The following is a 16,792-nucleotide window of genomic DNA, read 5'->3' on the forward strand; positions in this document are numbered from 1 at the left end:
GGAAATGTTTGCCTCCTCCTAGTGCCAGGGAAGAATAATTCCCAGGAATAATGACTTGTGGACTCTCACTGCCATGAAAGAAATTAATTTATCAGGAAAGCATTAATTATGTTTTTCCATCTAAAGGGGAGGAGAGTCCACAGCTTCATTCATTACTATTGGAAATTAAGAACCTGGCCACCAGGAGGAGGCAAAGACACCCCAGCCAAAGGCTTAAATACCTCTCCCACTCCCCTCATCCCCCAGTCATTTTTTGCCTTTCGTCACAGGAGGTGGCAGAGAGGTGCCAAAGATTCAGAGGTCTCTTATGGAGGGTATTACTCTTCGCAATGGGACAGGAGTTTTAAGTAGCCCTATAAGGCTTCTCAGTGAGGGCTTGGGTGAACGTTAGAGTCCGGAGATGCAGGGAGAGTCTCTTTTGCGAAACCATCCCGACTCATATTAACAGCTCCTACAGCAATCAGCGTTGACGAGTTTTGCAGACTGCTTTCTTCTCTCAAGTCCATGTCAGGAGCGCCGTGTTCCTGTTCCACGGCGTGGATTCTGGTAAGATCATTTCATTTTATACACATAGAAGTCAGGGCCACAGTGTGGCGCCTTTTATCTTTACAGAATCATGGGTTAATATTCCTGGTAGGGGGATTATTGAACAGGGGGGTTTTATATATGATATTGTTTATTGTGTCATTGCTGCGCTGTGCGGGATGAGACTCTGACAATGTGTGGAACTATCAGGTTGTTTCTGGGAGTTTTTTGCGCTGCCTTTTTTTTGCGTGTTTTCTCCTTTAGGCAGGGGCGGTCCAGCGAGGCACCCGTGTGACCAGGTGGGGCTCTTCACTTCCGGTCTGATCTGCGACAGAGGAGACGAAGCGGTTTCTGTAGTCCGGTGGTGAGTGCCCCGGCAATTGTCGGTTATAAAGGTGCCTGTTAGTTTCTCTTTTATTCTAATAAAAGCGCAAGCTATGGAGGATTCTAACGCGTTAGTGGGTACTCCCTCTTTGACAAAGTCTCATACCTGTGTTTATTGTGAGGTTCAGGTAGACCAGCCTGCCCAATTATGTTCCACATGCCTTGAGAGGTTCGAGATGTCTAAGACTAAAAGATCGTCTAGTACCACTGAGCCGTCCACCTCTGAGGGTTCTCCGTCCCATTAGTTGTGTTCCCGAGTTGAGTCCCCTATTGCACATGCAGCGCCCCGGGGTCTGACTGTTGCTCCTTTGGCCACCAGATTTTGAGGATCAACTGCAGACGGCTGTTTCTAAAGTGATCCACGCCTTACCACGTTCTGCTAAGCTCAAGCGTAGGGCCTTTCAGAGCGGCCTGACTCAGGACTTGTCTTCATCGGATGCTCCTGTGGAGTGGTTCGATGATGAGGCCCACTCCGACGCTTCGGAGGGGACTCCTTCTGGGTCAGAATCTGTGTCATCAAAAGCTCCGGCAGAGGAGCCTGGCTATAGGTTTAAGATGGAGAATTTGAGCTTTTTGCTAAAGCAAGTGCTTGCTACTCTAGAGGTTCCGGAGCTGAAGCTTCCGGAGGAACCTTCTATCCCTAAGCTAGATAAGATTTATGAGGACAGGGTGGTTTCCCAGACATTCCTGGTTCCTATAAAGATGGCTAACATTATCAAGAATGAATGGGCTCGATTAGGTTCTTCCTTTTCCCCTTCCTCATCCTTTAAGAAACTTTTCCCCGTTCTGGAGGCTCAGTTGGAGCTGTGGGGGACCATTCTGAGGGTGGATGGGGCCATTTCCACGCTCGCTAAGCGAACGACTATTCCCCTAGAGGATAGCTCGTCGTTCAAAGAGCCCATGGATAAAACGTTGGAGAACATGCAGAGAAAGATGTTTTAGCATACAGGGTTTGTTTTTCAGCCGGCAGCAGCCGTAGTCGTGGTTGCTGGGGTTGCATCATATTGGTGTGATTCCCTGGGTGAAATGATTGAGGGTGAACCCTCTTTCGAAGAGGTGCAGGAAAAGACTAAGACTTTGAAGGTAGCCAATTCTTTCATTTGCGAAGCCAATATGCAAATTATTCACCTGAATGCGAAGGTGTCGGGGTTTTTTCGGTTTTAGCGGACATGACCTCTAAATTGAGGTTGTTGTCCCTGCCTTTTTAAGGAAAGATTCTGTTTGGTCTAAGACTGGACTCAATCAATTCCATAGTTACGGGAGGCAAGGGTGCCTTCCTACCCCAAGATAAGAAAGCTAAACCGAAAGGATTTACTTTTCATCCCTTTAGTGCGGATAAGGCCCAGAATGACGGGGGATGAGGGGAGTGGGAGAAGTATTTAAGCCTTTGGCTGGGGTGTCTTTGCCTCCTCCTGGTGGCCAGGTTCTTAATGCCCAATAGTAATGAATAAAGCCGTGGACTCTCCTCCCCACGATGCAAATGAAATTATCAGGTAAGCATAATTTATGTTTTTTTGCAGTTAGGAAGTACATGATGGACTACAGTATGACCTGATAAATATATTTATACAGTTAATTACATGGTCCTGAGTTCCAAGAGAAAGTGATAAATCTGATATCAGAAGTAAATTATTCTCTCTCTCTCTGGATCATAAACGATTTTGACTGCTAGGTCACTTTAGGATTGCATAACAATAGCAGCTTCACATGGAATAAAATTACATGCATGTTATTAAGCAAAAAAAAAAAAAAATTGTTTTAATGGTTTTCAAATTATATAATTATTTATGTAGCACTCTCAGAAAGGTGGATTTACTAATTCGGATCTTCTAATGTTTGTATCTGAGTGCAAAGACTTGCCCACCTCTGGCCGCTACAGACTAGAAGAGGACGACATACCGGGATGTGTGATCTGCTGCCTGAATCGGTAACTATTTCTTACACTCATCATCAAAAAGCAATTAGGGCTGCTGTCTAGAGCTTTCTACTCAATGAGACGCATGTCTGCTTGTCTGTATGGTGCAGCTGTCTACTCATTTAGTCTGCCGAGGGGTTTGTAGTTTACTCTATTCCATTATATTGGTGGGCAGACAAGAGCCCACATCTATCATTAAGATAACATTAGGGACTAGTGTGTGGTAGTGATTAATGAGAGAACCAGTGACTTTTGCACAAGGAGGGTACAATTGTGGGCCTGGACAAGCAATGAGAAGTATTTAAGTAAGGAGAAGTAATAACCTTTATTAACAATTTCAACCTAGAAGTTGACTAGGGTACTATTATAGCACTCTTCCCTCAATTGTAGAGTCAATGCATGTGTAAGTATGAGAAATTTAAAAAAAATAATCTTTATTATGACCTTTAAAATGGGCTACAATCAATTTAAAAACAGTTGCAGCAAGATAGCCTAAGCTTGATATGTGATATATAGTACGAATATTACCGTAATGTTGGGTCACATATGTTAGTACATTTCATGATTCAACAACTGTATATTGGTATATATCTGCACTTAATTTTATTAAATGGCTAACAGATTGTTAGCTATACCAATAGTGTTGATTGAGTATAGCGTGTGCATATGTGTGTTAGTGGTTCACCGGGATTAGGATAGATTACTGTCAAAGTAAGTAACACCGTAGAGATTCACAATATAAAAAGATTGTCAGTTACTTATATGGTATGCCAGTTATAAATAACCCCTCTATGAGTGAGGTAATATTCCTCCACATTACTGATTGTAACGGGTTAAATTAGACACTGTCCAGTCATATAGATCAAGTAATACTAGTTCATGAAACCATCTACTGAGTGTGGGGGTTATGCTTGACATATAGAATAGCCTATAGTGATATTTACCATAGTGGCTGAATCCTTAAAGGACGGGACAGCTGTTTCTAACGATAAATATCTGGCCTCAAATTGCCTAGAGAGATGATATACTTAGTGCTATACATACTTGATTATACTTGTTTATATAAGAAATAGTTTCCACTCTTAGGCTTGTGGCCATACATATACTGACTGCCAGTTGTTATATTCTAAATGTAGCCATGTTAGTGTGATCTAAGTGCTAAATTGCACGTTACCATAGTGATATCACACAGGCGTCTATTGAGCAGTAGTTGCTATTCGCATCAATAATTGGTTACCAAAATGAACCTGTTGTGATTTTGCAACACAGTAGCTGCATTACTTCAGGATATAACAATTGTTGCACAAAATATTTAGTTAATTCTTGGGCTTATAGCCATTCAGATATTACACTGAATGGAATAATGACTCTCTTCTTCAACAGTAATTTATATGCCCAATATTAATACAAACATAAATCCATGGTATGCACCTTTAATCTAATTAGTAAGTATTCCTTTAAATTAGAAAGTATCTAATTTAAAATTAAAATTATATTTCTGCAATCAGTCTAACCACACAAATGAGGTAATCCGGAACCTAAAATGAAAAAGGCATAATTAATAAAAACATATTCATAACATAGCCAGAATCAAAATTAATGTTTGTATGCCTGAGACAATGACACGATTAACCTAATGACGTCATGACAGGTGGAGTCACGCTAAGCATGTATGGTATAAAAAGCCGCAGAATGCGCAGCGCTTCCACTTTTGAAAAAGCCCTTGCTGGCGAAACATGTTAAGGGGGAAACAGGAAGGAAATCCTGTATTTTAAATGAGTCAGCGATAGCCTATACTTCACAAAAATCTCCTATATAATAGTACCGTTACAATATGAGGTTTAGCCTCGATAAAGATACAGATATGTAGAATAGGACTCTGCAAAGCTCAGTTCTTATTACTGATTCATTATATCGTTTGGTCATAACCTGACAGAGAACTACTGTTTATCGCTATAGTGTGCCAACTGAAATAATGTCCGGTAAATGGAAACAAACATTATACTTCATAGAAATAGTAGCATAAAACTAAACAGTGGCGTCACTAGGGGGGGGCGGGCCGCACCCGGGTGACACCCTCCAGGGGGTGACACCAAAAAAAAAAAAATTTTTTTTTTTTTTTTAATTTTATTGAAATTCAAAGAAATACAATGTTGAGATGCATAGATTATTTTATTAGAGGCTGGCATTTGTGAACATTAGTGGGACTGGTGAAGTTGTAGACACACAATTTTTTTGCCCCTTGAGCCAGTGCTGCAATTTCAACAAATAGTTTTCCCGGCTGCTTTTGCTTGTTTGTACTTTGCTCCTCCCCTGCCCAATTTCACTATGAATGTTGTGGGTGTGCCGTGGGGCTTGCAAAGTTGCGCTGCTAGCCTAAACCTGCCTGCCTATCTGTGCTCACTGCTCAGTGACATGCGGCCCAGGGCTGTGCACTGACAGACTTGGAACAGAGTCAGAGAGCAGAATTTTCATAGTTTGCGTGCCTATACCTTTTCTTCAGTGATTTATTTTAGAGTGCTCTGTTTATCTTTCATTTGATGTTCTGCTGAGCCAGGGAGCAGCTCTAGGCATGAGCTTCCTAATTAATGCAGTGCAGTTTACATATTTTGTATGTGTGTGTCTGAGTTTTTGTGTGTCTCAGTGTTTTTGTGTGTGTGTTTTTGTGTTTGTGTCTGAGTGTGTTTCCGAGTGTTTGTGTGTGCATCTGAGTATGTTTTTAAGTGTGTCTGAGTGTTTGTATGTGTGTTTGCCTGTGTTTTTGTGTGTGTCTGCTTTCTGGGGGGGGGGGGGGGTGACACCATGACTTACCGCACCGGGTGACACCAACCCTAGTGATGCCACTGAAACTAAACACAGCGATCCAGTAGTTCTTTAACTTTAAGCCTCAAAAGATGCACATCGATTCAGTGGTTACTTTAACTATATAGACGCTCCAGTTTTAACTGCAGAGACACTTAGCCGATTTTCTATTCAAACGCTCAGTAGCATAACTAAACGGGACACAATCTGATCTAGACCGTTAACCCATTATTTCTGTAAACAGCAGCCACTGCTCAGTAGATACTCAGCAATGTTACTTGGGTCATCTGCAAGTGAGCACAAATATTTGACTTATACAGTCACGTTTATTATAATAATAATAATACATAAACCCACAGTGTAATATCTGAATGGCTATAAGCCCAAGAATTAACTAAATATTTTGTGCAACAATTGTTATATCCTGAAGTAATGCAGCTACTGTGTTGCAAAATCACAACAGGTTCATTTTGGTAACCAATTATTGATGCGAATAGCAACTACTGCTCAATAGACGCCTGTGTGATATCACTATGGTAACGTGCAATTTAGCACTTAGATCACACTAACATGGCTACGTTTAGAATATAACAACCGGCAGTCAATAAATGTATGGCCACAAGCCTAAGAGTGGAAATTATTTCTTATATAAACAAGTATAATCAAGTATGAATAGCACTAAATATATCATCTCTCTAGGCAATTTGAGGCCAGATATTTATCGTTAGAAACAGCTGTCCTGTCCTTTAAGGATTTAGCCACTATGGTAAATATCACTATAGTCTATTCTATATGTCAAGCATAACCCCCACACTCAGTAGATAGTTTCATGAACTAGTATTACTTCATCTATATGACTAGACAGTGTCTAATTTAACCCGTTACAATCGGTAATGTGGAGGAATATTACCTCACTCATAGAGGGGTTATTTATAACTGGCATACCATATAAGTAACTGACAATCTTTTTATATTGTGAATCTCTACGGAGTTACTTACTTTGACAGTAATCTATCCTAATCACAATTAAGTGCAGAGATATACCAATATACAGTTGTTGAATCATGAAATGTTCTAACATATGTGACCCAACATTACGGTAATATTCGTACTTGTGCTGCCTCAATGAGGCATAGAATATTACATAGCCTCTGTTATGTTCATGTTGTTATAGTTAAGAAATCATATATTTTATGCCATTGTTTTCTAGGCTTCCCTGTGTTTGTTCTGTACTGCCATCTACTGACACTTTTTGGTAATGCTCCTGTTCTTTACAGTATCTTACCCCTGACCTTATTATGCATTTCCTTTTTGTGTATTGCTCCGCCCTTGTAGTTTTATGATGTTTTTCCTGTGTCATGGCTGCAGCTATCAGCCTCACGTAACAAGCACTCATGTTAATTCATTGCAAGCTACAATCAGTATCATCTTTTGACCGCAAAATACTTTAACCATTCATTCATCTGCTGTATTCATTATCTGCTGTAACCTGATATTCAGAATAAAGCAACTTTGTGGATGAACAAGGTATTGGTGAGTTCAGCTATCTGACAAGGATTGTCTGCAGTGATTGTATCTTCTTTTACAGGCCAGGCATAGAGGTCTCAGCAAGGGATAGATCATTATTACAACTATCTGAGTCAGAATAGTCAAAAGATGTATAGAATTCCTACAGCCTGCTATGTATATGTGTGTGTTTAATCTGCAATCAAGCTCAGGGTCATCCGCCATCTTGTGAAAGCACATGTCGCACAAGTTTACTGCACTTCATCTGAATGTTGAAAACTGTTTCTCTGCATTGAACTGTTACCCCACCTGTCTAAGCTGCTGTTTGTCTTCTTAAAGTGACAGTACCATTTTTTGCAAAACTTGAAAAAATGTCTAGACAAGGCTCTGAGCACTCTTTTATAGCCAAACCTACGCAGATACATCATGCCTCTGAACCCACAGACGTACAGGGAGCAGATCCTGCAGATATTGCTGAACAGAGTGTAAGACCCAAACGTACAATAAAACCGACACATAAACTCAGAGAAAACTATGAATTCACTAGAGATGAGTACTCCAGCAATCTGTCAGACCTATGGGACAGAATTTCACAATGCATGTCAGTTTTGTCACACTTTAATGATCAACCAGCCAAATTGAGAGACTCTATAGATCACCTATCTGCTGCATATGAACGCTACCAGCGGCTGTCTGCAAAATACACAGCCTTCTTACAGGACTTTAATATAGAGGACTCTTCAGCAGAACTGACTAGGACTGATGCACTGGACCAACATAGAGATCTCTTGCAAATGGCTAAAGAAAAGGCAGAGTTCCGCATTGCTCAACTGCAGGAGACCAGATCTCATAGATCCACATCAACTAAGCTCACTGCACGTTCTTCTAGATCCTCTCGCTCCAGAAGTTCAACATTAAGTGACAAGCTAATAGAGGCCCGTGCTGATGCAGAATCAAAAAAAGTGCAAAGCTCCTTTATCAGAAGGGAAGCAGAAATGGAAGCCCAAAGCAAAGCACAAAGGGCTGCCCAGGAAGCACAAATGGCTGCCCAGGAAGCACAAATGGCTGCCCAGCAAGCAGAAATGAAAGCACAAAGGGCTGCCCAGGAAGCAGAAATGGCTGCCCAGCAAGCAGAGGTGGATTCCCAAATAAAGGTTTTGCAAATGGAAAAGAAAGAAGCAGCAGCCCTAGCAAGGCTGAAAGTCCTTGAACAAGCAATGGGAGAAAGTACTAATTCGGATTGCCATATCCCAGCAGATCTGGAAGACCCAGTTGAACGCACTAGTAAATACGTGCTAAAGCATAATATTTGCAACGATACAGAGTCATCTCCTGTGCCTACTACTAACACCATCGTTCTCAATCTCAACACAGAGACCTCTCAGCACCAAATGCCTGAGCCTCTTCAAATCGACAACACAAGTGCATCTAAGCAGCAAACCGCATCACCTCCCGCTGACAATAAGGTGACTTCCAGTGACAAGCCGCAGCTCAAGCCACAGCTAGCAGAAGCCTTAGAGACTACACCACAGTTGAATGCTCTTGCAACATCATTTTATCCTGGTAAACTTCACCCTTCTTCACCAAAGAACTTTCACACCCAAGGGGTTCCTCAAGTTACTTTGGCACCAAAGAGTGAGAGATCAGACTTGACTGACTTTGCCAGATACATGATACGCCGTGAGCTCATTAACACAAGCCTCTCAAGGTTTGACAACTGTCCAGAGAGCTACAGGGCCTGGAGATCAACCTTCAAGGCTGCTACCGTTGATCTCGACCTTACAACCAAGGAGGAACTTGATTTGCTCATAAAGTGGCTGGGGCCAGAATCCGCAGATCGTGTTAAAAGACTGAGAACAGTACATGTTGACCACCCAGATTCAGGCCTTGTTGCTGCATGGGCAAGACTTGAGCAAGCCTATGGTAGCTCTGAAGCCATAGAAAGCACTCTGTTCAAGAGACTGCAAAACTTCCCAAAAATAGGAAACAAAGACTATCGCAAGCTCCAAGAATTAAGTGACCTCCTCATGGAGCTAGAGTTGGCAAAGACAGACCCACGTCTACCAGGACTAAGCTTTCTGGACACTGCTCATGGTGTCAATCCTGTGGTGTCTAAACTGCCATATAACCTGCAAGAGAAATGGGCACAACAGGGCTCAAGATACAAAAGAGACTATAAAGTATCTTTTCCTCCATTTTCATACTTTTGCAGGTACATCAGCGATCAAGCCTGGATGAGAAATGATCCCAGCTTCAGCTTCTGCGAACCCAACTTGCCTGCTTCATCATCCTTACCAACATCGTCAAGGTATGATAACACGGCAGCTAAACGAAGAGACTTTAATAGAGCAATATCTGTTAAAAGGACAGACATCTCATCACCCATATCCTCTCCTGCAAACCAGAGTGACTCGGGCGAGAGAGATAATCGTCAGTGCCCTATTCACAGGAAGCCTCACCCTCTTAAGAAATGTTGTGGGCTTAGGGCAAAGACTTTACAAGAGCGCAGGGAGATTCTCCAGAAACTTGGAGTATGCTATAGGTGTTGTGCTTCTTTTGGTCACTTTGCTAAAGACTGTAAAGATGTTATAAAGTGCACAGAATGCAGTAGCGACAGACACGTTACAGCTATGCATCCTACTCCACTTCTAGACAACCCACAGCAGCTAACTGACTCCACCCCTGTCGCAATTCATGGTGGGGAGCAACAAAGTCGTGCTCCAGTCACAGCGAGTGTTTCCTATGCATGCACAGAAGTCTGTGGAGAAGGCTTAGACTACAAATGCTGTGCCAAGGTATGTCTAGTCAAGTTTTACCCACAGGATCAACCTGAGAAAGTTGCTAGGATGTATGCTATAATAGATGAACAGAGCAACAGATCCCTGGTTAAGCCTAAATTCTTTGAGATCTTCGGCATAGAGGGTAATACAACACCGTATACTCTCAGAACCTGTTCTGGTCGTGTAGAGGCCTTTGGCAGAAGGGCCAATGGATTCATGATCTCTCATATCAAAGGAAATGAAGGCATACCCCTACCAACATTAGTCGAGTGTGACCAGATACCAGGCGAAAGGGAAGAGATTCCTACTCCAGAGGCTGCCTATCACCATCCTCACTTAAGGCACCTTGTTGATGAGATTCCGGCAATGGACATGAATGCTGAAATCTTGGTCCTGCTAGGAAGAGACATTCTCAGAGTACATAAAGTACGCGAGCAGTGCAATGGACCTGACAATGCCCCTTATGCACAAAGACTTGATCTAGGCTGGGTGATAGTGGGCGATGTATGCTTGAATAGTATGCGTACGTCATCTGAGATCCACTCCTTCAAAACTTCTGCAAGTGTCTTTGCAAATTCTTCTTGGTTAACAGGCCCTGAATTCCTGCTGGATCATCCAGAAGAAACCACAGCTGATGTCTTCAGTCTTCTAGAACCTGACAACGATCCAGAGATTCGTCCGGAAGTAAAAACCCTTGTCACCAGAACTGAACAAAGACTCGTCTTGGGCTGTCAACGCTTTGAACGTTTCTCCAAGTGGACAAGGCTTGTACGTACCATTGCAAGGTTAGTCCACATTGCACACTGCTTTCACACAAAGCCCACAGATGCTCACTGTCAAGATTGGCACGTGTGCCAAAGGTTTCTTTCTGCAAAGGATATTGCTGAAAGTGAACTGTTCATAATACGCAGTGTACAACAGGATGTCTTTGGCTCAGAAAGTAAATGTATCCGTGACAAGAAGGGCATTCCAAAAAACAGTCCTATAGCTAACCTGAATCCATTCATTGACGATGATGGCATGTTAAGGGTTGGAGGACGATTAAACAAGGCTAAGTTGGGAGGTCAAGAACAGAATCCTCTCATTATACCCGCTCGCAACCATATCACCACTTTGCTCATACGGCACTACCATGAAGTGGTTAAGCACCAAGGTAGACATTTCACAGAGGGTGCCATAAGAGCTGCAGGCCTTTGGATTATAGGAGCAAAAAGACAGATCACAGCTACACTGCATAGCTGTGTTCAGTGCCGTAAACTAAGAGGTAAACATCAGCAACAACAAATGTCAGATTTGCCAGCTGACAGGTTAAGTACTGACCCACCTTTCACTCATGTTGGTTTGGATGTCTTTGGACCATGGATGGTCAAAACGCCCGCAGAACTCGAGGTGGCCAAGCAAATAGCAAAGGATGGGCAGTGCTGTTCACTTGCATGAGTGTGCGTGCAGTACACATTGAAGTAATAAAATATATGGATGCCTCAAGTTTCATAAATGCTCTAAGGCGATTCCTTGCCATCAGAGGACCAGTCAAAACATTAAGATCTGACTGTGGAACTAATTTCGTTGGAGCCTGTCGAGAGCTACATCTCAACTCTAGGCCAATTCAAGACCTTTTAACTGAAAAGGGCTGTACATGGATTTTCAATCCTCCTCGTTCTTCCCATATGGGTGGCTCCTGGGAGAGAATGATAGGCATCACACGTAAAATACTGGACTCCATGCTTATGGACTTGAAATCCACAAGACTCACCCATGAGATTCTAACCACCTTCCTGGCAGAAGCATCTGCCATAATCAATTCAAGACCACTTGTTCCAGTTTCTGTAGATCCAGAGGCCCCAACTCTCCTTTCTCCAGCTACTCTCCTTACCCAGAAGCTTGGGTCTGTTCCTGTTCCCCCTGGAGACTTTAAAACAGGAAATCTGTGCTACAATCAGTGGAAGCGAGTACAACACCTTGCCAACTGCTTCTGGAATCGTTGGAAGATGGAGTATCTCTCTACTCTGCAAGGATGCAGGAAATGGCAACGTCTGAACCCTAACATCAAGGTTGGAGATCTTGTTCTCCTCAAGGACCAGCAAGCTGAAAGAATCGAATGGCCCATGGGACTGATTGTAAAGAGCATTCCTAGTGATGATGGAAAGGTGCGTAAGGTGGAGGTGAAAGTTGCAAGACAAGGGACTATAAAAACTTTCATCAGACCGATCACAGAACTTATCTTGCTCTTGCCCTTTGGAGACTGAACTTACTTATGTATGCTCCTCAAGGACCAGCAAGCTGAAAGAATCAAATGGCCCATGGGACTGATTGTAAAGAGCATTCCTAGTGATGATGAAAAGGTGCGTAAGGTGGAGGTGAAAGTTGCAAGACAAGGGACTATAAAAACTTTCATCAGACCGATCACAGAACTTATCTTGCTCTTGCCCTTTGGAGACTGAACTTACTTATGTATGCTGTTGGATTCTTCCTGTGACTTCAAGAAGGAAGTATCTTGAACTTTAATTGACACAACTTGAAGTTTATATTATAGTTGTTCTTGCATTATATGTATGTTCTCCTTATATCTTTCAGGTCTTCAAGATGTCTCTGCAAATTACATTGTTATGCATAACTTCCGTTATGATTTAAATAGTGACATTTATTATGCCAGACGGGGAGTGTGCTGCCTCAATGAGGCATAGAATATTACATAGCCTCTGTTATGTTCATGTTGTTATAGTTAAGAAATCATATATTTTATGCCATTGTTTTCTAGGCTTCCCTGTGTTTGTTCTGTACTGCCATCTACTGACACTTTTTGGTAATGCTCCTGTTCTTTACAGTATCTTACCCCTGACCTTATTATGCATTTCCTTTTTGTGTATTGCTCCGCCCTTGTAGTTTTATGATGTTTTTCCTGTGTCATGGCTGCAGCTAACAGCCTCATGTAACAAGCACTCATGTTAATTCATTGCAAGCTACAATCAGTATCATCTTTTGACCGCAAAATACTTTAACCATTCATTCATCTGCTGTATTCATTATCTGCTGTAACCTGATATTCAGAATAAAGCAACTTTGTGGATGAACAAGGTATTGGTGAGTTCAGCTATCTGACAAGGATTGTCTGCAGTGATTGTATCTTCTTATACAGGCCAGGCATAGAGGTCTCAGCAAGGGATAGATCATTATTACAACTATCTGAGTCAGAATAGTACTATATATTGCATATCAAGCTTAGGCTATCTTGCTGCAACTGTTTTTAAATTGATTGTAGCCCATTTTAAAGGTCATAATAAAGTTTAATTTTTAAATTTCTCATACTTACACATGCATGGACTCTCCAATTGAGGGAAGAGTGCTATAATAGTATTCTAGTCAACTTCTAATTGTTAATAAAGTTTGTTTTGATACTAAGCACCAGTACACCCATACGTATATAACAAACGTAGTATCTGGATAGTGTTCCCTCTAATATAATAGAGTAGTGTCATTTCTTCTCTTTTTTCTACAAGTAATAACCTTTATCTGCTCAGCATTACAAGAAAGTTCCATTTCTCAAGCTGACAGAACATGAGTAAAAAACATGTTCCTATTGTCACACGTAAATGGATGAAATTTTGAGGTAAAATGTCATTTTTACATAGAGATGTTCATGTGATATTTTGGGTATTGTGTCTCTTTAATTTTGATCTAGCTATCCCTTTAAGTTATCACTTGTCACAAATATCAACATATCTCTTCTGTGTGCTTGCTCAGCCTGTTACAAATTAGGCCAGGCAAAGCCTGCACATTTTATTTCTCAGATTGTACAAATCCCTGACCTGTTTATATCACAGATTGTACAAATCCCTGACCTGTTTATATCACAGATTGTACAAATCCCTGACCTGTTTATATCACAGATTGTACAAATCCCTGACCTGTTTATATCACAGATTGTACAAATCCCTGACCTGTTTATATCACAGATTGTACAAATCCCTGACCTGTTTATATCACAGATTGTACAAATCCCTGACCTGTTTATATCACAGATTGTACAAATCCCTGACCTGTTTATATCAGGGATTGTACAAATCCCTGACCTGTTTATATCACAGATTGTACAAATCCCTGACCTGTTTATATCACAGATTGTACAAATCCCTGACCTGTTTATATCACTGATTATACAAATCCACAACCCATTTATATCACATATTAAACAAATCAGTAATCTATTTATATCACAAATTATACAAAGCCCTAACCCATTATGTCACATATTATACACATCTCCAACCCGTTTATATCACAGATTATACAAATTCCCAACCCATTAATATGACAAATTATAGACAAATTATATAGAGCTCTGACCAATTTATATTACAGATTATACAAATCTCAGCCTTTCTTGAATTCCATCTCTAAACAATTTGCATTCATCTGTATTTCAATTTCAGAATGATTAAATATGAATATATTTTCTATTAAATAATTTCATTGCTTTGTATTTTTATGTTGCAGGTGAGACGAACTCCTAATGTGCACAGAGGTAAACCGGACCAGCTTCATCAACTATGTACTGAAATTATCTCACTACAGATCATCTGACAAAAAAATATATAAAATAATTTATTAAATTGCTGACATAATTATATACCTCTGCCCATTACTACACTTATGAAAAAATCTGTTCACATGCTGTGCTGCTAAATATTGATAATTATGTAAAATACAAATGTTTTATTTGTTTTAATTGTTGTGGGTATTCACATTCCGTTCTCTATGTAAAGTTACATTGTAGTGCTGCTTTAATTCATTGCATTCAGTTTTTAAAGGGTCTACATGTGTATATTATAGATATGAACTAATAATCTGCTAAAAAATCTTCCATCCAAGACTATTTATAACTCTTTAGAGGGACACAGAAAGTTTTACTGTAAAAATTAAAGTTATTTTCTTTTTAATCCCAGATATATTTTTTTTAAAATCTTAGCTACTCATTTGGGATATTGAATTGTATTAAAAAATCAGGGAGGGGGGTTTAGATCGGAAGTGTTTTAACCTTTTCACATATCTGCCGAATGTCCTGATTTGAAGAATTTCCCATAATGCTTCACACAGACCAATCAGAGACGCCCATAAACAGTCCAGACATGCTCACCAAACAACCAGTCATATTCATGATGCTACCCTGTGACCCCGCTCCTTCCTGTCTAGAAACAAATGTCCCCCCTCCACCTCTCTTAATACCTAGCCACAAATGTTGGAAGATACAAAATCAGAATGTTTCAGCAGTAGCACACATTAGGGCAAGATTACAAGTCATGCGGCAAATCAGTTACGAAAACACCACGCGCATTATGGCTTTTTCGCGGTGCGCGTTAAGCCGCGTAATGCAAACAGCCAAATCGCGTGCGCATTCACGTATTCCCCATAGAAGTCAATGGAGAAGCCAAATAGAAAATAAAAACCACAAAAACTCTAATCTGTTGTGCAACGCCCATGACGTTTTGTCCTTAAAAAGTGTACATGAAAATGCGAATATTTCATATTGCGAAAATGTTTTCGCAACGGAATATGTTCTATTTATTTATAAATAAATCTTTCTCTATATATGTGGTGATTTTTGGACTGACTGATATATCTATTTATAGTGAGCTATGTATATGAATACATTTATGTCTATATATCTCGAGATCTATATGCAAATATCTCTTTGAAAATCCATCTGAGATATTGTTTAATGTGCATAACTTTGTAATGTAAAATATTTTCCTTATCTCCATAGTTAAACATATGTCTATACATAGAAATCCATGTTTCTCTTTGTACGTGTATATACAGGTATATACTGTATATCAATGTATAATCCCTGTGTCGGCTTTTTTTCCTTAAACCCAAGCTCTCCTATTTTTTAGCCTTTATAGCTTTTGTGTGCAATATTTTTTTAAATAATTTTTGTTAGACAGTGTTAATATTAGTGTAACTGTACTTCGTAATGTATTTTTGAAGTTTCGAACGTTTAACTACAGCTCTTCGAGCGCGGAAAGGATTGTTGTACAAAAGGCAAATGTGCGCGCAATCGTGATTTTTCAAGACTTGTAATACCTGTGCAATGGAAATTGATTGCGAAAAGACCATATCACGCGTGGAAAACTCATAATGCACTACTTGTAATCTTGCCCATAGACAGGTGGATACCTAGAGGAGAAAATGGGCCACACCAACGATGGTGGATGCAGCTTCAGAAGTTTTGGAGCAGCATGAGAATAAAAAGGGAGGTGGCAATCAGTGCAGCAGGGAGCAATAATGCATAGTGGTGTACCTTACTAAATATTGCAACAAGTTGCGGTGTACACAGGCGTTTTGTTTGGACAGGGCGAGAGGGGCACCCACCCGGGTGAGAAGAGGAAATGTACATCCTGTATTTAGTATATGAAGAAATGTTTATGGTATCAGGAGGTGTAATATATAGTGTCATTCTTTATATGGGAAGCACTGAATGTTGAGGGCCATATAGCGGGCAGGACATAGAGGAGGATGGTAATAAGGGCGTTAGGCTGAGGGGCCCCACAAATGTGTCTTGCACCGGGCCCCGCACATGCTATAGGTGGTCCTGGACCCTCACACCAAAAACACAGTGTCAGGGTGATTTTATAAGATTATCATAAGTTACAACAGTAGCAGCAGTGCACACAGAGAGGCTGGCACGCAGAGCAGCAGGATATGGTACAATACATGTGTTTTGTATTTTTTTTTTGTTATTTTGTAATTAGATGCTTGCGTTTATATAGTGGACACACAGCCAGATAGGTCAGTCAAGACCAGTAAGGCAGCTGAGTGTGTGTAACTATAAATTAAAATAGTAGATTAAATATTACAGCTACAACTGTTCGAATATAGAGAT

The 16,792-nt window shown here is 40.7% G+C and overlaps 1 protein-coding gene across 1 annotated transcript in view; it reads left to right on the forward strand.

The window, feature by feature from the left end:
* MCOLN3 (mucolipin TRP cation channel 3) overlaps positions 1-14,849 on the forward strand; it is a 253,553-nt gene extending 238,704 nt beyond the window's left edge. Inside the window, exons 13-14 of the mRNA XM_053693240.1 lie at positions 2,703-2,836; positions 14,407-14,849. Coding sequence (XP_053549215.1) covers positions 2,703-2,836; positions 14,407-14,410 — 138 coding nt within the window. The 3' untranslated portion in view covers positions 14,411-14,849. The remainder of the gene's footprint in view (positions 1-2,702; positions 2,837-14,406) is intronic.
* The last annotated feature ends 1,943 nt before the right edge of the window (positions 14,850-16,792 follow it).

The sequence above is a fragment of the Bombina bombina genome, chromosome 10 (genome assembly GCF_027579735.1).
Source record: "Bombina bombina isolate aBomBom1 chromosome 10, aBomBom1.pri, whole genome shotgun sequence".
In the NCBI taxonomy this organism is placed as follows: domain Eukaryota; kingdom Metazoa; phylum Chordata; class Amphibia; order Anura; family Bombinatoridae; genus Bombina; species Bombina bombina.